The 24300-nt window shown below is 44.2% G+C and overlaps 1 protein-coding gene across 1 annotated transcript in view; it reads left to right on the top strand.

Moving 5' to 3' along the window:
• POU2F3 (POU class 2 homeobox 3) overlaps positions 1-24300 on the top strand; it is a 55603-nt gene that overhangs the window by 12282 nt on the left and 19021 nt on the right. The window contains exon 2 of the mRNA XM_044439587.1: positions 7341-7375. Within this exon, the coding sequence (XP_044295522.1) occupies positions 7358-7375 (18 nt within the window). The 5' untranslated portion in view covers positions 7341-7357. The remainder of the gene's footprint in view (positions 1-7340; positions 7376-24300) is intronic.

Genomic DNA, 24300 nt, shown 5'->3' on the forward strand with positions numbered 1-24300 from the left:
CAGTGATAGCCAGGAGCTTAGACAGCTTTCAAAGGGGATTAGGTAAATTCATCACAATGATGGAGGGGAACTCTCTCTTTCTCCTCATCTTAACATCTCAACAACAGAATTTACGGCCTCTGAGGTTTTATAAGATGCTGCTTTTGTCGATCTGTCATCAGCTTTTGATTTGGTAAGCGGGACCAGATTATGGGATAAATTGCAGGCCACGAATATTGACAGGAAACTTCAAATTCTAATTCAGGAGCTTTATATCTGTCCAAGTATGAAGATATGTGTAGATCCCCTGGGCACTTTGACAGAAAAGATAACAATTCCCAGAGGGGAGAGGCTGCTGATCGGAAGTTGGCAAAACAAGATGTTTTGCTGGTTAGCACTGATTCATTCATGGGTCGATCCATTTCTACCCTGGCCTTCTCTTTTGTGGGAGCTATCAATGCACTACTGCAGCCTTCCCCCACTGATTTCCTCTGGCAAAATTGGCTCACGAATCCCATTGGCCCTCTTGGCACTGCCGGATGGAGATAATGAGAGTTGTGGTTGGACACATCTGGAGTGAACCAAGTCTGGGAGAGGCTGTAGCTGTACAAGTACATCTTTCCATGGTTTGTGCTGTTATGAAAGGCATAGGAGTTGGGTCTCTTGTATTCATTGCACTGCGTTCATTTCGCTTTAACTGGGCACTTCTTAACACTCGCAGACACACACAGGTCAGTGATCTCTTCTAAGAAGGTGTGTCTTTCCAGCCACCTTTCTGAGCTCTAAGGCCATCCCTGAAGGAATTCCTAGCAACTGCACTCCTTGGCTATTAATATTTATCAATTATAATAATAATACTGACCACAATAACTTTGTGATATTGCCATACATACTCATTCTGGTACTCATCGTGTGCAGAGAGCCCTCTTACGGAGCTTCATTTCTATGTTGGATTTCTCCTTGCTGTGGACTTCCTTTCCCTTAGGACATGGCAAATGGCATTATGGTCTCAAATCTGGCCACCGAGATCACTGAAGCCCCTCTTTGTAATGGCTCCCCATTCCTCATCATTGTTCTTTGCCAATCCAGCCACGAGTTAAACTGTTAAATGCCCCATCCATCAAATTGGTTCTTGGGGATCATTTCCCACTTCCCTTGTACAAAGAACTAACCAGCAAGCGAGATCTCATTTCAGGCTTGGTTTTTCATCCACACACAAGTTTATCTCAGTCTTATGCCCCATGTAAACCAACCTGATCTAAGTGCTTTGGACTACAAAACCCATCATCTACACACCGCTGCTGGTCTAGAGGGCTCTGGGCTGGGAAAGACCGATGCATGGGTTCTTTGTGCTTTAGGAAACTCTGCAAACAAATTGTCATAGTAAGTGGAATGTGTTACTAAAGGGGCGCAAGAAAACTCTCTAGCAAATGTGAGCCCCTGTCCACCAGAGGGTGGAGGGGACAAAACATTTTGAGCCTCAAATTCCTCCTGCTTATAAAAATGACCCCTGTAGATATAGTATCCTGAAACTTGGTATCTTCATGCTGAGGTTTACAATCATCCAGAATTTCAAACCAAGCCAAATGCCACAGGTACCACAAATTAAAAAGTTGCCAGATGGTATCGCATTCATGTATCTAGTTCAATCTGCAGCTTGGAATATTATATATTTCTTTCAAATTATATATATTCTTTCAAATATAAGAGAGAACCAGTGTGGTATAGTGGTTAAGAGTGTGGGACTGGGACTCAGGCAGTCTGCGTTCTGGTCCCCACTCAGCCATGGAGCCAACTGGTTGACTCTGGGCCAGCCACAGATTCTTAGCCAGCCTACCTCACAGGGTTGTTGTTGTGCAGATAAGATCGAGAGCAGGAGGAGGGGAATGATGTAAGCCGCTTTGAATTTTTTTGTTAAAAAAAAGTGAGATATTAATACAATGATAAATAAATTGATAAACTGGGGAGGAACTCCTGGTATATTTTATTCCGGTTTGTCAGGGATGTGAATCTTACATTGGTTTGGTGAAATTCCAAGCTGTGGTTAAAAAAATTATCTAGGTTTTTCAGCACAGTTACATCAAACATGAAAGAACTGGACATTTTTAGCCTTGAGAAGACTGAGAGGAGATGTGATAACACTTTTCAAGTACTTGAAAAAGCTGCCACAGAGAGGATGGCTCTTCTTGGCCATCCCGGCTCTTCCTGGTCATCCCAGAGAGCAGGACATGGAGTAACAGGCTCAAGTTATAGGAAGCCAAGTTCTGGCTAGATATCAGGAAAAATTTCCTGATTGTAAGAGCAGTATGACAGTGGAACCCATGACCTAGGGAGGTAGTGGGGCTCTCCCACACTGGAGGCATTCACGATGCAACTGGACCGCCCTCTGAGAGGGAAGGTTTAACATGGTGTCCTGCACAAGCAGCGGGTTGGACCCGATGGCCCTCTGGCCTCTTTCAACTCGATGATTCTGTGATTCCCTGATTATCAGCTTCACTTCACTTTGAAGTTAAAATACTGCCCATATTCCAGTGTTTGCATTCCACTCCTCCTGTCTGCATTCTGAGCCTGGCAATGCCCACTGGAAAACGAGTGAAGTAATTTGGAACACTGAAGAAACTGCTCTCACTGATTGACAGATATCTGATAATGCAAGCGAGGACAAGGAAAACATTTGCTGGAATCCTGGGCAGGCTTACTCGGAAGTAAGCTATTCTGAACATGCTTTCATTCATTAATTTGGAAAATGTATGGTATTTTTTAGCTGGTGGACTTTTTTTCTCTGAATTGTGTAATAATACATATCTTTAAAAAAAAAACAGAAACAAGGTATAGTTGTTAGAATTAATGTTTATTTTAGAGGGCTTTCACAGGGGGACTTCTGGAAGTTTGTGCTCTCTATAAAATACAGGGAAGGAGCGGGGCCATTTGATTTCCCTCCTCTGCCTCTGAAATGCCTTGGGCTTTCTCTGAATAAAGAATTTTCAGGCTATCATGGGATATGATGAGGACTGGAAACTTTTCCATCTTAAGTAGAAACTGTATGGCTAAGGCTGGAATTGCAACACTTGCAACTGCACAGTGGAGGTGGCATATGTTCTCAGTTTAAATTATACCTGATTGATTAATCATCTTGTTCATTATTTTCTCTTGAGTGCTAAATAAAATTTTTAAAAAGCATTAACCCCCATCCCAAACAACAACAAAACCAAAATTCCACCCAAAAATTCCTCTCCAGGGAAACCTCCCCAGGCTAAGTCGCAGAGCTTGTGCCAGCTTTGTGTGAAGTAGACGCATGCCTTTGGGTGCCAGGCCGAAGAGGGAGGGAAGCAAATCTTCTCCTGGAATATTGCTGGGATTCAGCAGTGCTTATTGCTGACACTGCTCTTGGCAGGTGTACATCCAGCTGGGGTGTGAAGCGAATCCAGTTAGGTAGGAAAATTGGAAGTTCTCCCTCCAAAGTCCTTAGCTAATCCCTCTTTCTCATTCAAAATGGGGCATGATCCACTAGGAACTTCTGCAGCATCTGTACTGAAATCAGTCTAATCTGAGGGGACCTGCATCAAGGAAGTACAAGCAACAGCTGTTGAATAAAGCAGGCTGTATCCAAAGAGTGAAGCTTTACAACCCTTTACTGCGTGATAACCAGTTTGCAACAGGATGTTCATCCACTGGAGATTCCTAGCGTAGATTGCCCACAGTTTGCTGGCAAAGGAAAAGGTCCTTCTCTGTTCAAGATCGCAATGGGCCACTGCTGGTCAGAGCAGGCAACGATGGGGCTTGGCAAGGGGCGTAAGGCAGCTTCGAAGTTTACATCCACTCCGTGTCAATGTTATTTTTCAGTCCAAGTCTGATTCATGCTGTTGCTGCTCATGGTGGTGGTGTTGTTTTGAAGCAACCAAGCAAATGCGACCTACGGGATTCACTGGGTTATGCAAAAGCCACCTGTTAAAGCAACCTGATCATAATCTTCAGCTTTCCTCTTTTTCCCACCCTCCTCTGCCTTTTCTCCACTTCGTTCCATGGCTTGTTTGTTGGTGTTCCACTTGTCATGTCTTGTCCTGGATCAAGCTGGTGGGCAGTGGCACACGTCTCTGGTATCTGCATGTTATCAGTGCAGAGGGAAGAGCCTGAAACCTTGACCAAAAACCTCTGTAGATGTGAAGTGAGCTGATGGAGCAGCTTGGCAGGGCTGTTATCACCACCCACCAGCCCATGAGATCAGCTGCAGCTCCTTCTGCCCTCTCCTTCTAAGCCTGGGACTGTGAAGAACCAGAAGACATGGCCACAGATAACTCCATGGGTCGCCGTTGCAGCCTTCCCCCATCTTGTGTCTCCCATTGGTTTCGAACTATCCATCAGCTCTATCCAGTGTGGCTGATGATCAGGTGTGATCATCTGACTTCTGGAGGCTGCCAGATGGGAAAGACTACCCTAATTTATTGTACATTTTTATGGATTTCCATTGAAAGACATTTTGGAAGCCCACCTAGGAAGAGTGCACAGCAGTGAAAATAAACAGATAAACATAGTTTTTTCCTAGGGTCTTTAGAAAGCTCACAGTCTTGTTCCTAGCATGCAATGCTCCACAGAAGCACCTCACATTCTTGCCTCCTTGTCCGCTTCCCAGTTTTCTTCACTTTTATTTCAGGGTCTCCTTTGTCTCTTTAATTATCCCAAGCTCTCCAAGTCATTTTCCATATTCCATAATTCAATGATAGGGGAACACTGGTAAAAGATCACTGCTCATTGGATACTATCCTGGACACGGCTTGACCTGTTCCTCACTTAAACAGAATAAGGTGGCAGAATTCTGGGCTCTGTCACTTAGGATGTAATGATTTTGAAAACCTTCCCATCTACAAAGCTCCAAGTGTCTAGCAGACTTGAAGTCAAGACATGGGCAGCACTAATCCTTTATCAGTGATGTATTATATTAGCCTACTCACTCTGCAAGCCTACACATGTTCAGATGTTCAACTGTGCTTACTCCCAGGTAAGACACTGGGAAGGGAGGGAGCATTCTGCATGTTGTATTCTGGGAGATGCCAGAGATTGATTGATGGATTTCATCTCTGTGCTGCCCAATACCCAAAGTCATCTGGGCATTTTACAACAATTCATAAAAAGAGAAACCACAACTACGATAATGGTAGCATGCATTTTTGCCAGTATAAAGACTTACAGACTACTTAAAAGCTAAAACAGTGCTTGTATTTTATTGTTATCTTATCTTTAATGTGTTATTGGTTTTTTATGGTGCTTGTATAGTGTTTTTATCTTGTAATTGTGAGCCACACAGAGGTGCTGTGGCAAAATTGGGTGGTATACAAACGTTTCAAATAGATAGATAGATAGACAGACAGACAGACAGACAGACAGAACAAGCCTGCTGAGAGCAGGAAGCTTAGTTGCTCCATCATGCCATTGCTGCCAAAGTAAGTACACTGGTCCATCCAGAAAGGTCCATCTCTCTCCTCCCTGCTCAGATGGACTTGTGTAAGACTGAAACCCAGGTCTGCACTCAAGAGTTCTGTCCCCAAGACCAGTAAAGCTAACCCAGGTTTATGCTGAGAGGGTCATTCTAGTTTTCTTTTAATATTGATTATGACCACAGTACTTCGTTTATTCATTTTGCACTGTTTTCGCATTACTTGAAAACTTTTATGGACATGTTTAGCTCTCTTGTTTTTCTTTTTAACCTTGTGGGATTGCATTGCATTTTCCTCACTCTAAGCTCCTGTTGCAGGGGCTGAAACAGCCTGTAAATAGAAATCAATAGATAATTTTGCCCACTGAAGCCCAAGTGGCAAATACTGGCAAATTGCAAAATTGTTTCAATTGTGTGATGGATTTGTTAGGTGGAGGTTGAATTATTGGAGGCATCAGATCAGTCCCCTTCCTTCAAGGTGAGCTTCAGTTGGGCACAGCCCTGGGCAAGCCGTTTCTCTCATCCCAACTTACCTTGCAGGTGTGTTGCAACAATCACTGAGATAAGAGTAGTGGAGTATTTTGTTCTCTAAAGTGTTCAGCAGAAGGGGTAAATAGTAATTATTTTGCCATCTCCCAGTTTAGAATCACTGTGAGAATTTTGCCTGTGAGAATTAGATTTCCCTCCTTAAAGCTATCAAAGCATTCTCTCCCTCATTCAAAGATGAAATGCAAAGGGAGGTTTTAAAATAGCTCTGTTTTTAAAAAGGCAAAACTTGGCAACTTTTCATCTGTGAACAAGGCATGATTTGTGCAAATATTTATATTCTTCCTGTTATTATTGGCTTTAATGCTGATTCCTTAATGTTTTCAAGGATTAATACTACATTATTTTCTACTTCTATTCTGTTTTTATTTGTGGTGGTGTTATTTTGATGCTGTTGTTCTGTTTTATGCATGCAAAGTGCCCCGGGGGTTTGGCTGCTATACAGATCCTACAATCAATTGTGTATTCAAGGTTGCTTCCCACCTGCACCCCTTTTCAAAACCTAACAGCATAATTAAAATACAAGAAAATATTTAGATTAGTAACAGTGCAATTTTAGGCATGTCTATTCCAAAATAACTCCCAATGAATTCAGTTAAACTTATTCATAGGCAAACATCTACATGATACTCACCTAAATACAAACTCCAGGATATCAGCAAAGCATGTGAGTAGAACATAAAGCAATAAACAGGTTCAATCAGAATTTCAGAAGCAGCCATAGACTCAACCCCTGGGAAAAATAAATTTGTTTTCTAAAATGATATAGAGGAAGCACCACATGGGCATGTCTAGAGATGGGTGTTCTAAGACCTGCCATGGAAAAAAGTGTTCTATTTGTCATCCACCCAACCTCCAAAAAAGAAGGGATTCTGAAGATCTTAAAGAGAAAAAGGAGGATTTCTATAATAACTAATACTTGAAGCTGTTCACAGCAATCCACAAAAACAGCCCATAAATACAACAAAAACACCACATACAATTTTCAGTACACAGAATGTAAAAGCAGTTTAATGGCTAAAGCAATTTCATTGCAGTCCAGACCTGCTCAAACAGCTGACATAAATGTCACTCAATGCCAATAAATGCTGGGAGAACAGACTGTCTTCACCTGGTGCTGAAAAGATGATTGCATTGGCACCAGGTGGACTCAAGATGGGGCAGGAACATACCACCTTGGGAAAATTTGCAGGGGTGGGGGGAAGAAATATTTTAAACACATCAATAAGATGGGTGGGCTTTCCCATAGCTGAGTCCCAAGCTAGAAAGGATTTGAAAGGCAGATGCCTATGCCAAGTTCAGGATCATACCCTTGCTCTTTGTCTAAAAGAGTGGCCCCAATTCATCCTGTGACCTCTTTTCTCCCTTTTCTTTTCACTGATAGGAAATGAACGGAATGGCATGGACTTCAGCAGACAGGTAAGGCCCACCAAATGCTCTGGCTCAGCTTTGTTGGATTGGTTGGTGGTGGGTTTCCTGTGACCCAAGGTTTCATGAAAACACTGCGAGAAGGGACCATTCTCACGCAGCCTCCTGGCAACAGGGTGAAATAGAATGCTGAGTCTTTCGCAAATATCTGAAGTGGTCCTGTGGCCAAAGGTGCAAATTTCATTCCTGGTCTAAGAAGGGGCCAGGGTGCACAGCCAGATTTATGGTGGGCATTAAGTTTGAAAGGGCTTTTGCAGATCTGATAGCATGGAAAGAATATGGGCTCATTTAACCCAATCAGGTGAAATATTTCAGTTCTATGATTAATTTGTGAGGATCAGGTTGAATTATTTGAGGACTTATTACCCCATCTGAAAGATTGCCATTGCAAACACAGAGCCTTGTATCCCTGCACTGATTGGTGTATCACTGAGATAATCTCCGTAGTCCCTTCCCTCTCGAAATGTCTATAGCTGTAGCAGCATGGCATTGGGCCTGCAAACTGCCATGCAAGGATCCCTGGCCCAGGTTCCCTTCGCTTTGTCTGGAGGGAAAAGGAGAATTGATCCCAATCTCAGTTTTCCACCTGAGCCTCTTCCAAGGCATGAGCAAATTCATTAGATGAGAGTCTGGCTAGGAGTCATCATCAATGGCGCTTTTGTTCCCTTTTTTGGTGTGCCCATCTTGACAGGTGTTGACTCATGCATGTGTTGGAGATAAGCAATTGTTTGTGCAGAAAAACACCTGCAAATGTCTGTGACTAGCTTGATGGATGTTGCTTGCAGGGAAGCATCTGTATGAGACGCTCGTGATGAGACCCAGAACTAAAGCAAACTGGTAGAAATCCCTGTGTTTTATAGCTGTTGAAGGGATCTCTCATTTCAGGTTCTGCAGAGTGTGGTGAAGTTTGAATGATCTCACAAGTTGCTTTTATAACTACACACACACGTGCACACACACACAAACACACATACTAAACCAGTATGTTGTTGGGCTAAATGTGCATCTTTGTGCATGTCCCAGGGAGTGACAGGTTCCACCACCACTGATAGCTTCCCCTCCTGCTCAGCCCAGCTGAAGTGGTGGAGACTCTAAGTGGTCATTCGAAAAGCTCCACTCTTGGATGAAACTGATTATCTGGACCCATTTCAGTCCGGCATCAGACCCGGGTATGGTACTGAATCTGCCTTGGTCGCCCTGTACGATGACCTGTGCAGGGAGAAGGACAGGGGGAGTGCGTCCCTGTTGGTTCTCCTGGACCTCTCAGCGGCTTTCGATACCATCGACCATGGTATCTTTCTGTATAGGCTAGCGGGATTGGGGGTCGGAGGCACTGCTTTGCAGTGGTTCCACTCCTATCTCAATGGCCGATTCCAGAAGGTGATGCTGGGGGACTATGGCTCTGTGCCATGGCAGCTATGCCATGGAGTACCACTGGGATCCATTTTGTCCCCTTTGCTGTTTAACGTCTACATGAAACCGCTGGGAGAGGTCATCAGGAGGTGTGGGCTGCGGAATCATCAGTATGCTGATGATACCCAGCTCTACCTCTCATTCTCCACCAGTCCAGGTGAGGCAGTGGCTGTGCTGAACCGGTGCCTGGCCGAGGTAATGGGCTGGATGAGGGCCAATAAACTGAAGCTCAATCCAGACAAGACGGAGGTCCTGTTGGTTGGCGGATCAGGCTTCGGGGAAGGTGAATTGAATCTAGTCCTGAATGGGGTTGCACTCCCTCTTAGGGACAAGGTCCGCAGCTTGAGAGTGTTCCTCAATCCAGAGCTTTCACTGGAAGCTCAGGTGACAGCGGTGGTGAGGAGCACTTTCTTTCAGCTTCGGCTGATCCATCAGCTGCGCCGCTACCTGGAGAATGACTGCCTGGTGACAGTGACACACGCATTGTTGACTTCCTGACTTGACTTCTGTAATGCGCTCTACGTGGGGCTGCCCTTGAAAACGGTCCGGATAATTCAATTGGTTCAAAATAGAGCTGCCAGGCTGCTGATGGGGACTGGGCGTTATGTTCACATGACTCCAGTTCTCTGTCAGCTTCACTGGCTTCCCATTGAAGTCTGGCCCAATTCAAGGTGTTGGTTATGACCTATAAAGCCCTTAATGGCTTGGGTCCTGGTTACCTGAAGGAGCGCTTACGTCCATATATGCCCACCTGCCCCTTGAGATCAGCAGGAGAGGCCCTTCTCTGGGAACCCTCCGTGAAGGATATTAGGAGGGTGAGTACTTGGAGGAGGGCTTTCTCTGCGGTGGCGACCAACCTATGGAATGCACTCCCCAGAGAGGTCCGCCTGGCACCATTGTTATTTGTTTTTTGGTGCCAGGCGAAGACCTTTTTATTCAAATGCTATTTTAATTGTTAATATTATTAATTTATTTTATTCTTTGGCCAGGTCGACTTAATTTATACTGTTAACATAATATAAAACAATGTAATTTATTTATTTATGATTGTGAGCCACCCCAAGGCTTCGGCAAATGGGGTGGCATAGAAGTCCCCTAAATAAATTAAATAAATAAATAAACTTAGCCGCTAGAGACAGACTGCTTTGCCCTAGTCCATATACGGTTACTTTGCATCCTCTGGAATGTAATTTTCCCCCTTTCTGCTTGAAAATTATCCCCGTGGCAGAAACCCAGCTGGATTGGGCCAGTCCACAATTGGAGCCAAAGGCTCTCCTGCACTGTGACTGAGCTCTGGTCAACAATAACCAGGTCCATGGGCAGCTGCCAACACTGCCACTTGAGCTTCCTGGACAGCAAGGCATAGGAGAGAGCTTTCCATCCCCGGGCACCCTCATTTGGGTCATGAGCTTCATGCAGGTCCATGCATACTTCATTACTCTTTGGTCCTGGCTCCTAGCTTGCTTTGGACCTTGCCTCCTGGGTTGCTTCTTTGTCCTGCTTCTTGCTATTGCCTGTTTCCAAATCTCATTCAAAGAGTTGTGCACGAGCTTGTCACAACTTTGTTTCCTCCCATGTTGCCAGGAAGTTGGATGCTTTGCTAAAATCATGAAAAATCATGAAGACTTCTTCATGAGTGTATGGAAAATAGCATCCCCATCGTCTTGTGGCGTGCACATCCTTTAAACATCAAACAAAACAGATCTTGCTATGAATACATCAAGATTTAAATGTATTTTAAATATTCATTTTGTTTAGTACCTGAAGGCACCAAAGGCCTTGGCAAACTGCACATACTCCCATTTCGTACATTAAATTTGGGAACCATTCCTGCTTTAAAACAAGAAAGTAAGGCAGCGGAAAAGAACGGGGGAAATGCTCCGCTCACTTTTACTGGATTCCCTCATGTTCAGGTGCTTTTAGTGAGGAAATAATTTGTACCCCGTTGCTGCTTAATGCTTTCAAAAGTTTAAGCCTTCCTCAGTTGTCCAGGTTTGTTTTCCTTTTAATTGAGAAGCTGCAGCTTTCTAAGCCTTTGAGAAGGGCCTCTGGAATAATGTCTTTTGCTCAGAATGAAGGCTGAACTCCCCTGGGTTGGGCCAAATCCCCACTGAGTCTAGCACCCTGCTCTGCCAGTGACCAGTGCAATGGCTGCGGGAAGCCCAAATGTGGGACGCCCAGGCAATCGAACCCTCCTGCCCCTGTTCCCCAGCAACTGGAATACAGACGCACGCAGTCTGTGGTACTGGAGTTAGCATATAGCCATCCTGACGAGTAGCCAGTGGTAACCTCTTGCTCCATAAATTGATCCACCCCCATTATGAAGCCATCCAAATTGCCCCAGGCATCCGAGGCTGGTGGGAATATCGCATCAGCATCGGCAACCACACCCAGGAACAACAGACTAATATTAGGGATGGGCAAATGAGCCATGTTGGAGAAGGTTGCGATTCTCTGGATATTGTCTCTCCGTTTGCCTCTTGCTGTTCCCTGATCCCACTTGCAGCTGCTGCTCCCTGTGCCATTCACAGGAGACCTGCGCAAAGGAGTAGCGACCCGGGGTGACATCCACACACCTTCCCTCACTTGTGCGCCTTTCCTCCATACACTACAGTGGGGCTTCCGGGGATAAAATTGAATTGGAAAGGGGTACAAATCAGAGGTGAGCCCACGCACCACTGTCTGGGGCAGAGGGGCACTTCTGATTGTCGTCAGGTCACCAGCCGGGGCACGCTTACATGTTTTGCAAGCAAAGTGCAATTCTTACCCTCTCCAGATCGGCCTGTTGAAGTGGAGGAGCTTCTGCCATCACCATATCACCTCTCAGTATCTTCCACCTGAGATGCCGCACTGCCTCCTTCTGCCCAATGGTAGGGCAGGTCCTGCTGGCTAGAACTGGCATCCAGTGGCCTAGTGCCTCTGACCCTGGCATCATGGCGAGCACCTACTGGTCAAGAGGATAGCTATATGCTCCCTCCACTTCTCCTTTTTTTATAATAAGTTTTATTCAAAATGATGATCCTAAAAACAAAGAAAAACTAAAAACAATCATCAAAAACATTGGGCCTGCTGGGTCAGCCCCCACATTTTTTTTTCCATTTATGATAATTTAAAAACATTTTAAAATCTATACGAAGTCCCGTTTCTCTAGCCAATAATAAAAAGAGTCCCAAGTTTGATAGAAGTCAGTATCTTCTTCCTGCTCCTCCACTTCTTTTCCTCTTCACCTTTTGAGCCAGGAGTTGTGTCCCATTGCATGCACAGAAGAAACAGGGATAATTCATTACGCAGAGAATTACGCTCCTATATCATTTCTATTTCTTTATTTTTATTTTTTTTATTGTAAATGGCAACAAAATGAAACAAAAACTAAAGAAAAAGAAGAAAGGGAACAATAAATGTAGCCACATAAATTTGGACACAATAGTTTCAATTAATACATATGAAATTTATATATCTTTCATAAAATTAAGAATTGTTAGGTCCTCAGCCCATTGCATTATAACATTTGTTCTTCCAATGTTGTCCAAAGAGCTTGGAGAATCCATTTTTGCTGACCCTTTGTTCACTTCCAGGAAGCAGAAATGTAATTTTAAATGTCATGTACATCAGTAAATAGTAAACAGTGTTCCAGTACAACGTTTACCTATATTATAACCTCATACCAAAACATGGCAACTGCAACATATGATTAAAAGAATCATAAACTGTGTTTCTAGGTGTTAGATGAGTTAGAGAAGCCTTTATTAAAGAGACATTGTGGCACCCGATAAACATAGAACAAAGCTTTTGCTGAATAACCTAAGATCTGTTGACACTTGCAGGTGCCAAAAAAGCAATCTACTTGCTTAATCAAAATAGAACACTCCAGTTCCTTATTCCCTACATGCTTAAGATCTTGTATATCACTAGTGGCTATTGGTAGCGTTCTCCTCCATGAAATTTTCTAGTCCCCTTTTAAAACCATCCAAACTGGTGGCCATCATTACTTCCTGTGGCAGTGGATTCCATAGTTCAGCTGTGGGCTGTATGAAGACCTATTTCCTTTTATCTGTCCTGAATCTTCCACCAATCAGTTCCATGGGATGCTCCCATTGTGTTCTAGTATTATGGGAAGGGGAGAAAAATATCTCCCTCTCCATACCATGCATAACAGCTGTTGGGGTTGAATATAAAATTTGGACCCATTCCAAAAATTCTGCAGGAAAAACAAAATTGCTTAATGTAATGAAATTACATTTCCAAAGCATTTTGTCAAAGCCCTTTCAACACCCAAAGCAACAATGGCAGCCTGATCTGTTATACCAGTATTTAAAACGATCAGCTCAAGAACTGATCTAAGGTTATCAGCTACCCTCTAACTTAGCAAATCCCACCTAACCAGGTCAAACCATAGCTGCAGTTCAAACTTAAATTTCTCTGTTAAATAGTAAAATAGGTTTTTAGCACGATAAGTGAGATCTTTGGCAGGTTTGGGAATCGGGATGATCAAAGCAATTAAGCAAAGAAGACTGATTCAAAATTATGGTTCTAAAAATGGTAACACTTTGGAACAAGATCACCTGAAAGTGTTTGATACCACAAAGTTGGAAACTCATGTAGAATAGGTGATTTCCCTGTATTCATATTCATTTTTCCTGGTAAAGATGATGTGCCAAAATCTTACTAAGATATTCCTCCTTTTGCCAATATGTCTTAATGCAGGCTAAGGCAAATTCTGTCTGCTGTGAAAGAAAATTAATCATTTAACATTTTGCCGCTCTAGACAAAGTTGTAAACTTGGGCAAATGACAAACTGGGTTATAACAGATTTCACTTTCTGTTTTATGTATGCATGCACATATCGGATATAATTCAGCCCCATATAAAAATTTACCAGCCTCCCATTCAATGCATAACAATCAACAGCATTTGTTTTAAAATGTTCAAGTAACTCAGCTGCCATCTGATGTTTAAGCATCTCATCTTTAAGAAGAAAACCATTAAAGAGCCAGATGCCAGAATGCTTTTGGCAGATCTGAAATCTGCAGAGTGGTACATGGACTGAGACCACCAATGTAACCATCTTGCAACTTATTCGATGTAGCAAAGATGTAGAAACCAAAAAGAGAACCTTACCAGAAGCAATTATGATGTGCAGGATGCAAAATTCTCTCTCTTGTCAGGAAGCAAAACTCTCCAAACATCAATCAAACTGAATTCAGCTATATAAACCTTCTATAAAATGTTAAGGGGACCCAGATCCTGTATCTCATCACTTGTAATATATGCCAGACAATTTTTAACACATTGTACCCAACTTATATTAAATCCAGCTGTAGTGCCTTGTTTAACCTATGGAATGCTTGGACTGCAATGACCATCTACCCCAGTCAGCCTTGCCAGAGATCTTGTTTGATGGGAGTTGTAGTTCGACAACATCAGGAAGAGCACTCTTGGTTAGGAAAAGATCAAGGTTGACATGCAAGTTCTTCCTTAGGGCTATGTTGGTTGGCTGATTCTCTGTTGCAATCAAGCAAATTCCTTAGAAGTGATTTTGCTAGGAGCTAAGATATGTCAGTCCTTTGAGTTTCTTCAGAAGGTTCTTGGAGCATTTCAACACACTGCATTAGTCACGGGCCTAGCAACATGTTTCTGAAGGAGACTGCTTTCCCCATTTCACAGATAGTCTGAGGCCGGGGGAATAAGCAGTAGTTGGGTGTTTGGATTCTACAGGATGCAGAGATGTTGGGCAGAGAAAGCTCAGTGAAATCCATAAGAACAGCAGGAAAAATAGTCATAGAGACATTCCAAGAGGAAAGAGAGCAGTCCACTCCGGCATAGCTTAAAAATGCAGGGCGTTAAAATCGTTTCTATCTAGTGTCTGAAAGCAACTAGTGTAAATGAGATCCCTTCCGTGATGCCTCTGGGAGGCGTCTTCCACACCCAGAACGCCATCACCAAAAAGCCCACTTGTCTGATCATCGCTCTGCAAGGTGGTGGCAAAGAAAATAAGACCCCTGGTTGAAAGCTTGGAGAGTGAAGACAGATTCTTGCGGGACAGGTGGCTCACTTCGCTTCCTTCATGCTCTGAAAGCTCCAGGAGAAGGGTCCTTGCCTTGGGCCTTTGGCGCTAGCTGCCCTCAACTAGATGCATCACCAAAGCACAGGGCAATGGGCCAGAGATTTAGGGCTCCAGAGGTATGTCGATCAAATGGAATACAAAATGGCTTTTGGAACAACTTAATATTTCAGGACGCTGAAATAGCCTGGCAAAACTGACTGTGCTCAGTGGCCGCAGACCACTAACCACCTGTTGAGGGGTGCAGAGAGGAAAATGCAAGACCAAAATAAGAGGAATGGACTAGAGTGCTGCAGAAAGGGAGTGGCTGGCTGACTGAAATACAGAAAGGGAGAACTTCTCACTGCAACATTTTGCTGCAAGCCCCATGTGTTGATAAGCTTTAGCATCTTTTCCCCTTCCTTCCTTCCTTCCTTCCTTCCTTCCTTCCTTCCTTCCTTCCTTCCTTCCCTTTTTTGGCAAACATTCATTGTATCAGTAGTTTCTAATCTGCTGTTCTTGGGTCCTTTATGTTGCCAACATAATTTCTCCCCCAAGGAGCTGCATGGCACAAGGCAACCTGTTAACTTGGAGGCACTGGTCCCAGGAAGTTCTCCCTGGCCCCTTATCTTTACTGTGTGAAGATAATCTTTGATCTTTCTGACATCAGGCAGCACTCGCCAAGCATTGTTCCTGCCAGCTGTCTTTCCCCACCCACTAGAGTCTCATGGTACATCTTGGAGGTCTGAGTCTTTTTCCAGAGTAGAGGATCACAAAACAACCTGCGAAAGACCATCTCCCAAATTTGAGACACTCCATGCTAGAAGCTAAGAAGCCTGGGCGGTGGCGGCAAAAATATGTACGTGTGTTGTTGTTTGTGTGTGTGTGTGATAGAGAGGGTGGGGTCAGGGAGGGGATGCAAGTGATAAGAATGCAGAGGTGGGAAGTGTTGTGACTCCTGCAGACTTTGAAAGAAAAGAGGAGAAACCTGAATTTAGTAGGTGAGGAAGGTGTCCTGGCAGTGCTGAGATGTGGAAAGAAGTCCAAGTAGAAGGAAAGTTTCTGGGGAACTGCCGTTGTCTAGAGGGAGATACCTGCCAGCTGATATTGGACCAACAGAAAGGATCATCATGATGGTCTAGCTTCAGAAGATGGGATAGTATGAAATGTCACAAAGAGAGACAGGAGATATTCTTTCTCAGGTTGTTTTGCGATTCTGTACTCTGGAAAAAGAATCAGACCTCCTTGATGTAGTGTTATGGTCCAAAAATTGCTATCTAAGGTGAGTTTGGACCATGCAGAATGTTTGTAGGAAGAAGTTCAAGGGATGTCCAAAGAGTTTTGATGCCATCAGTGGATGTGTTTAAAGGGGCTTTCTCAAGACCTTTAGAAATAAACCAAATCTATGAAAACTAAATACTTTTTAACTCCTGTTGGTTCGAATGTAAGAATTAAGTTTATGTTAAAAGCTGCAAGTTGTGGACCATGAACACTGGGTGGTGTGATGGTGAGAGTGCCTTGTATCAGTCTGAAGGACACGGTTGATGCATCATCTTTCCATAATAACCCTGATTAAAACCAGTCAACTAGGTGCAGTTACTAAGCTTCCAGTTTACAAATAAAATATCAGAATATGGCATACTGTCAAACCTGAACATGCACTGTGGCTAGGTGAGGCCTAAATCATATTGACTACGCAATGAAGATGTCAGGCTTAGTAGAACAGAACATCTTGTGAATTCCTGATTCTTGTGTCTTGAAAGATCTTCTGATAGGGACCAGCTGGCATGTCCCAAGGGCAAGAACTCACGTGTGGGATATTCCTGAGGAAAGAGGTTGTGTGCCTTCTTTGGGAAGTGTGGAGCCCTTTCTCAACTCTTCTGATGACGTGGTAACGAGATAGTGTGGGAAGTCGCTGTGCACGTGCACCAAATTGCAGCTGCACAACACTCACATCCTATCTGATTTTGATCCTGTACATGGTTAACAGAACCTCAACAGAACCAAAGTGGAAGTTCTCCTCTGCTGACTCTTCTCTTAAGAGGAGACTCCAAGGAGACCCTCCCCTGTTGGACCTCTTTCAGCCCAAGAGCTGAATTCCATTTTGGAGAAGCTCCCATTGCATTGTGGCTGATTTTTTCATAAGCAAGCATATTCTGCATGAAAAGGATAAACTTTGGGCTCCAGAAATGTTCTCTGGGAGACAATCCTGGCTTCTTCACCTTTGTTTCCATCATTTTATATGGTTTTGTTCAGATTGCTTGTTCACCCTACATAACTAGTCAAGTTTGTTGATGAGACATCACAAGCCAAATCAAAGCGAGGGCAACATGTTGTGGATTGGTGTTGTGTGAACATGAAATATTTGGACAATTTTGTTGGTCCCATAAGTGTTTCACTGCAAGGGAGGCATGGGTTGCTGAGACAGTTCTTCCCAAACCTCAGCTGAGTTCCATTTTTATTAACAGTGGGGTGGCAAGAGTGATCTGTTATGTTTTATAAAGTCTTCCACTTCCTTTTCGTTCTTCTGAGCATCTGTTAAAGCCTCGTTTGTTGTGCAAGTTGAAACATGCAGTGATGGTAATTGCAAAGCTGTTATTGTTTATGGGCAATTATTGTTTTATTTTATAATGTCTATACAAGGGATGGTTTGGGGAGCAGGGGAACAACGCACACAGTGGAAAAGATTGTGTGTGAGATGTGAGCTTTCTGGCCTATCAAAGATTTCCTATGTGACCTAAAACAAGCTATTTGAAACTGGGTCTCTTTAGCCACACAGAGTATCCTCTCATTCCCTAGCAAAACCATGCAAAACCCCCTTGAAGAAGTTAGGAAAGAAAAGGTTTGATCCTTTGCTCCACTAAAAAGTTGTAAAGCAAGATAAAATGTGCTGCATCCAGTCTGTGTCACGGGGCACGTAAGTTATGAATGCCTTAAGTCCTGGTGATTTCAGTGGATCTGCTCCAGAGGGTTGAAACTCAATTTTGGAGAAGCTTTTGGAGGCTGCATTCCAGTGCTGGACAAGCCCAAAGACAAGAAAAGTGGAGCTAACTACCTTTAGCTTGAAGCTCTTCTTGCAGGCATTTCAGTCTTCTAGAAAGGGGGAAAGAACTACAGAACTGAATGAAAGACGACCAAATGGGAGTTTGGAGAGAAGCTGTCACTTTGGACAGATGCCACTTGGAGAACTTCAAAAGTTGAACTGGTACACCAGGCAGTCTGTTTTTGGCCCCCGGTTGTGAAGTTCTATCATCCGTGTCTGCCCTACACAGATATTCAATAAAATCCACAAAAATTGCCAGTAAAGATGAATAAAAAATAGAAATTAGCATGGAGATAGAAAGAGTAGCTCAAGAAATTCTGGCTAGGCCAGCAAAAACAAGATTTTCAAGCCTGATGACCATCCAATGGAAGCTGATTCAGAGGTGTGTTACCTTCATTAAAAAGGCTGTTTCCCTTGAAATCACCGGGCTAACCTTTTTGATGATGTGCAAATGAAAAGGGCCTCTTCTGATGACTTCACAAGGGTAGGCAAGTGAGCACTGGCCCAGTGTATGGTCTGAAGGCACAGAAGTATCCACCACATTGAAGCTAAGGAGGTCTGGGGCTGGCCTGTGCTTGGAGGGGTCACTCCCTGGGAACCTCAGGTAGCCACCTCCAGTCCAAAAATAGGAGAAAGGTGGGTGTAAGTAAAGAACTACCCAGAAGGCAGGTCTCCAAGGAACTCGGGTCCATCCTGTCAGTCATGGTGGCCATTTGCCACCAACTTGCGGTGACAAACCTTTGGTCACTTTGCGGCTTCCACTGCTGAAATCTGGCAGTGCACAGTGATGGGTGTGTGGACCCTGGGAAGTAGAAATTGCTGCTTTCAGGCATCGACCAGCACTTCAGGCACAGGTCGGTGGTCTTTGAGGTGACCCAGCTCCTGCTCATTTGGGGCTTTAGCCAAAGCTGTTTCCTTTTCTGAGGACTTTTAAGGAGAGTTTTGTCTGGGCTGAAGTGTTGAACATGATGAGTCAGGTTCCTATTTATGAGAAGGAAGGCTAAGTGAGACATCCAGCTCCGTCGGGCAGATCTGTCTATCCCCACCTGTACCTTTTCAGCTCTCACCACCTTTCTCTTTTGAGCTGTGCTCCTTTGAGTCCCTCTTCTCAACATGGCCAGCAGGACAGATTCTGCAGAATGTCTCCATGACTGGAGGCTTGTCAAACTTTTATGATCGTTTGCAAAACCATTTTATTATTAATATGGTTCCTCTCTTCTCAGTTAAACAGATTAGTTGTATTCTTGCGATTCCTGCCATGGCCCTATTGGTAGATCAGAGCTGGAACAGTAATTGCAGGCAGGTCGGGAGACGTCCTCCCTTCATTATTCTCTTGTCTTGTGAAATGTTTATGAAACACCTTCCTCAAACGGGTTATGCAAGTGAGCTTTGATTGCTTTCCATCGCCCACCATTTGTTGTTCAAGGTGTGTGTTTTTTTTCCCCATCAGTCAGAGGTGAGATACCCATCAATCATATGGCAGAGGGACCATTGGCACAGCCCTCCTGGAGAAGGGCAGAATGTTCTCCCCATTCCTAGCCATTATTGCCACAACGCTGATAACATCTTTTGGTGTGAAGCTTCTGCACTGGGTTTTCAAAGCATCCTTCAGATCAGGTAGAAAGTAGGCAGCAGCCTGCTGCACGCAGGTGATGAATCCCACCTCTGAAATTTCCTCCACATTAAAAAAGCAAAACATCCCAAGCCCTCTCTGCTGATAGAAACCTGGCAAGGGTGTCTCTCAGCTCTTTGATGTCTGTGCTTTGCTGCCAAGCTGCTTTTGCGATCCAAAAAGTGCTACTCCAAAGCACTGCTCTGCTCCATCCCATCTCTTCATCTTACGTATTGATTCTCCTTATTCCACACCTCCCCTCCAAGGAGCTCAAAGCGGCATAACTGGTTCCCCCTTGGCCATCTTGTCTTCATAGCAATCCTGGGAGTAGCTTCTCGGGCTGAGAGTCATCACTTCAGGTCACCCTTTTAGCTTCATAACTGGAATTTGCATCAGGGCCTCCCAAGCCCTTGCTTGACCCACCAGCACACGGGCAGCCATCCTAGGACACTCCAGATGCTTTGGATCACAGCTCCCATGACCCCTCACCATGGCCATGCTGTCTGGTGGTGATAGGCATTGCAGTGCCGCACTCTTGTTGCCTTCTTCCCTGTGTGTCCTCCCGCCCCTTGAGATCTGAGGCAGAGGTCCTTCTTCAGGAGCCCTCCTTGAAGAGTAGGAGGGTGGCTACCTGGAGGAGGGCCTTCTCGGTGGTGGCACCCTGACAGTGGAACATGCTCCCCAGAGAGGTTCGCCTGGTGCCAATACTCTTTTCTTTTCGGCACCAGGTGAAAACCTTTTTATTTTCTCACTATTTCGACTGTTAATTGTCTTAATTTGTGGTTTTATATTTATTATTGCATGCTGTGCTACTTTTATCTCTTTATCCTATTTTATTGGTGTTCTTGTAAACCATCTCGAGACGTCAGTGATGGAACGGTATACAAAAGTTTTAAATAAACAAATAAGTAAAGGCTCAGCATTGCCACTACGGCCTGAAAGAGCCACTATTCGTGGCAGAATGCTAGGCAACAGGCCAGGATGAGACCGGGTGACCCTCCCATCTGATCCAGGCACATGTCAGAGTGTGGGTTCTCATTCTCGGCCCTGCAGGGGAAACCTGGATGTAGCAGGAGCAGCGGGCATATGACAAGGGCTGGTTCCACTACCTGGAGCGGCCTTGCACAAGGCCCCTCTCTGGGCCCCCTCTCCCTTCTCTCCAGCTGCTCTTGCTCCCCCTGGTCCTGTTCTTCCAGGCTACCACTCGGGCGCCCAGCAGGCTCGAGCCAGCGACCTCATCCTTCTCCTCCTCCCCTCGGCCACTGTCTGGATGAGGAGGAGAGGCGGGGCAATGAGCAGCTCAGCGTGGCAGAGAGGAGGAGCTCTTGCCACAGCGGCCACTGCTCGGCTCTGGACCACGCGCTGAACTTTAGAGGTGCTGTCCGTGGTGCTGAAGCTGCTTCTCGGCATCGCTCCCCTAATGCTCAGCATGGAAGGTGGAGCGGGTAAGTAGCTCTGCTGATGCTGGAGCGAATACCCTCCGATCCCTGTCGGTGGGCCCCTGCTATGGGAGCGGGGCGTCGGGAGGCCCCCAACCATGTGACTCTTGATGCCGAGCCTGAAGGAACATGGGGTGCTGAGAGGCTCCTACTTGCTTCTATAAAGAAATTATAGATTAAAAGAAATGATCTAAAGAATTTGGTATATATGAAACAAGCAGATCTATCAGATCATTTCACAAACTGAGATCATATTTGCTTAAGAGGTCTGCAATACAATGTACCCAATTCAAATTACCAATGTGTTGTAGGCTTGGTTTAATGCTGCAAACACAGCAAGCAAGACCCCAACCAGTTATTTTGGGCAATTTATGATTAGATCTACCACCATTTATTTATGTAAATATCTTAAATAAATAAATATCTTAAATAAATAAATCTTAGATAAATAAAATAAATAAAGCAGCTGGCTTGGCTCATTTGTCTGAATGGCTGCAGATTAAGCTACCTTTCCACTTACCTGGCCATTACCTGCTTGGTTACCTGTGGCATCATGTTAGCTTCCAGACCACCATCCCTGGCACTGTCTTGAGAAGCCCAGTTCAGAACCTGTGAAGAATTAATAGAAAGCACAGAAAGGCATGTAGAATGCTTAACTGCTTCAAGAGAAAATTCCCATCAGTTGAGTCAATTGTTACAAAACATATATACAATCACACAATTGCAAAAGTTTTGTTTTTTATTTAAAAAATGGGAAGATGTGCAATTAGCCTAACTGCAGCTCGATATTTTTCAATATGTGTATATCTTTTCTTAAGTTGCACAAGACATACACATATTTGCATGACAATAGGGCACATGAATTTGGATTTTGGGAACTGGTTACAAACTGGAACAAAACCCCTAATTTACGTTGAGCTAAACCCACCTGTTTTTCATGGATCACTTTCTCCATTTAAAAATATAGTCCAGATTTGAGCTTTGTGCTGAGCAGATCTGAAAACAAAACACAAAATCAACAGGGCAGTCCTCTTTGGTGGTCAAGCATATTTTTTTCTGACTGTGACTATCAAGAGGGCCCCAGGGAAACAGCTTGCCAGCAAGGTACAATGGTTTCTTCATCTGCTGAGAAAGTCCGTTCCTCAAAATGAAGATGCTTCGACTGTCACATTTGGACTACAACACCCAGAATTCCCAGTCAATGGCCCTGCTGGATGGGAATTCTGGGAACTGCAGTCCAAAAGCCCCTGAAGGCCACCAGGGTGGGGAAGGCCGATTAAGATGACATCTCATATTCTTTGATTGGCAATATGTAAGGAAGTGATGCTGGCGAACACAGATTTACCTGCCGAGCTAAGGACAGACAGGTATTTCTGTGGTTTGTTGGAGATGCAACATCTGCATTTCAGGCAATTCAGATGGCAGCAAGGCAATTCGACTCTGCATTTAATGATCCTTGGGGGTTACTCCTTAAATGTTAGTGTTGTACTTCACTTACTTCAAATTGTCATGTGCTAGGTATGGGTGCCTTGCCCCACCGCATTCATCCTGCTGAATACAGCCCTGGGAACTAGCCTAGGAACCATTCTCAGCACTTTTCCCAGCATGCCCCTTGCTCCATTCCTGGAAGGTTTCATGAGTTTAAGAGATGAATGACAACACAAAAGTCCACAATTTGAGCTTGTCTCATCCTGCAACAGCAGACGTAGGGAAAGCCCCATCTGTTTGATTTGTTACCTCTGGAGGCAAACTTTAGTGCCTACCCAGACAAGGAGGAGGCCTGGTGATCCGTTTGGACTCCGATGATCTCATGGAGAAAATCCTAAAGTTCGAGATTGGCATTGGCCTGTTCTTGCTCTCATCGACTGATTCAGCTTCAGCATTGTCAGGAAGAGTCCAGGAAGCTTCATGATATTCAGGCCTTTATGTATTTATTTATTGTTTATAATCCACATATACAACTTTAGCCTTGTAAAACGGGTGGAGAAAATACTCTAGATCTTTATTTCTGTGCTTTGGTTGCATTTCTAGTTGATAACTGCTCATAAAAAGCTACAGGGTTTGGAAGAAAGGCAGGAGAAACCTAGAAACCAGAGTCAGGATACTCTCCATTCTTCAGTGGTTGTTCTCCTTATCTTTCCTTCTCCATGAAAGTTATGAGAATCTGGGTGTTTAAAAAGAACTGGGGGACAGAGATGATTCACTTTGAAGTAATCAAAGAGCCCAAATTGGAAACCAGTTTTGATGCCAACTTTACCTCATGTTCTCAGGTTGTTCAGCATGAGGATGCATGAAACACACCTTTTTCTGCTTGGATTGCTTCCAAGCCCTTCTGTTTGGCAGCTGTAAAAATTGATTTCAGTTTGGAAATGGCTCGCCTTCCTTCCACAGTAGGTGCGGATCGGGATTGCACAGTTTGCAGGCAAAGAAGGGTATAGCCGGTCTCTTTTTCCTTCACCTGGTGACTGTTTTGGATTTTCTTGGCTTAAACATGTGTCTTTTATTTTATTTCATTTTTTGATCATCAAGAGTTGTGGCTACAAGGAAAGGCTAATTTTCCTTTTCCTCATAAGTTCGTTCTTGAAGGCAATGAGCTCAAGGGGTAAAAGGTACAACTTTTTTTCTTTCTTAGACTGCTAGAACCTCTTAGTCATCCTCATATTTCCTTAAAATGCAGAACAGGGCTCTAAAGAAAAGGAGTTGAGGTGGCACTTGTGCTCTGACAACAGAAAGGGGGTAATATTTTTCTGAATGTGTGTGTGTATATATTTGTGTGCCTGTCATTAACGGATGCTGTCTCCTAAAAGACACCTCTACTTGTAAAAACGGGCAAGTACAGGAAGGATTTTTTTTGGGGGGCGGGGGGGGGGAGATTTTCAGATGGAAATATTCCAGGAAGGGGGCAGCGCAAAGTGAAGCACCTGTGGGCAAAAGCCAGACCCTAAGAGCAACTTGCGCCTTTATTTCAGCAAGTGCCCATGGACTGCAGAGCAGTGGGGCAGAGGCCCTTCTGCCAGAGATTCGAGGCTCTCACCCTGGCAGATCACCCCCAGAAGCTGCCTCTGGTCCTTCCATCGATTGTTCGGTATGTCCCCCTCCATAAAAAAAGAGAGGTGGGCTTGAAGTTCTCCCGTTTTTATATTAACATGTGCTAAATTCCACACTGAAATCCTCTTTATAAAGCAATGCATTTTGCAAACAATCTCGCTGAAAATGTCTCCCTGATTCTTTTCTCCCTCTTCTGGTTGAAACATAAATTGCAATTCATAGTTTCCGAGATACTAGGTTATTTTGCAAGAACTTGTCTTCTTATCAGACCAGCTTCCATGGTTCAAGAGCGCACGTTTTCAGGTTCTACCTTTTTCCAGA

The sequence above is a fragment of the Varanus komodoensis genome, unplaced genomic scaffold (assembly GCF_004798865.1).
Source record: "Varanus komodoensis strain SLA01 unplaced genomic scaffold, ASM479886v1 scaffold35, whole genome shotgun sequence".
In the NCBI taxonomy this organism is placed as follows: domain Eukaryota; kingdom Metazoa; phylum Chordata; class Lepidosauria; order Squamata; family Varanidae; genus Varanus; species Varanus komodoensis.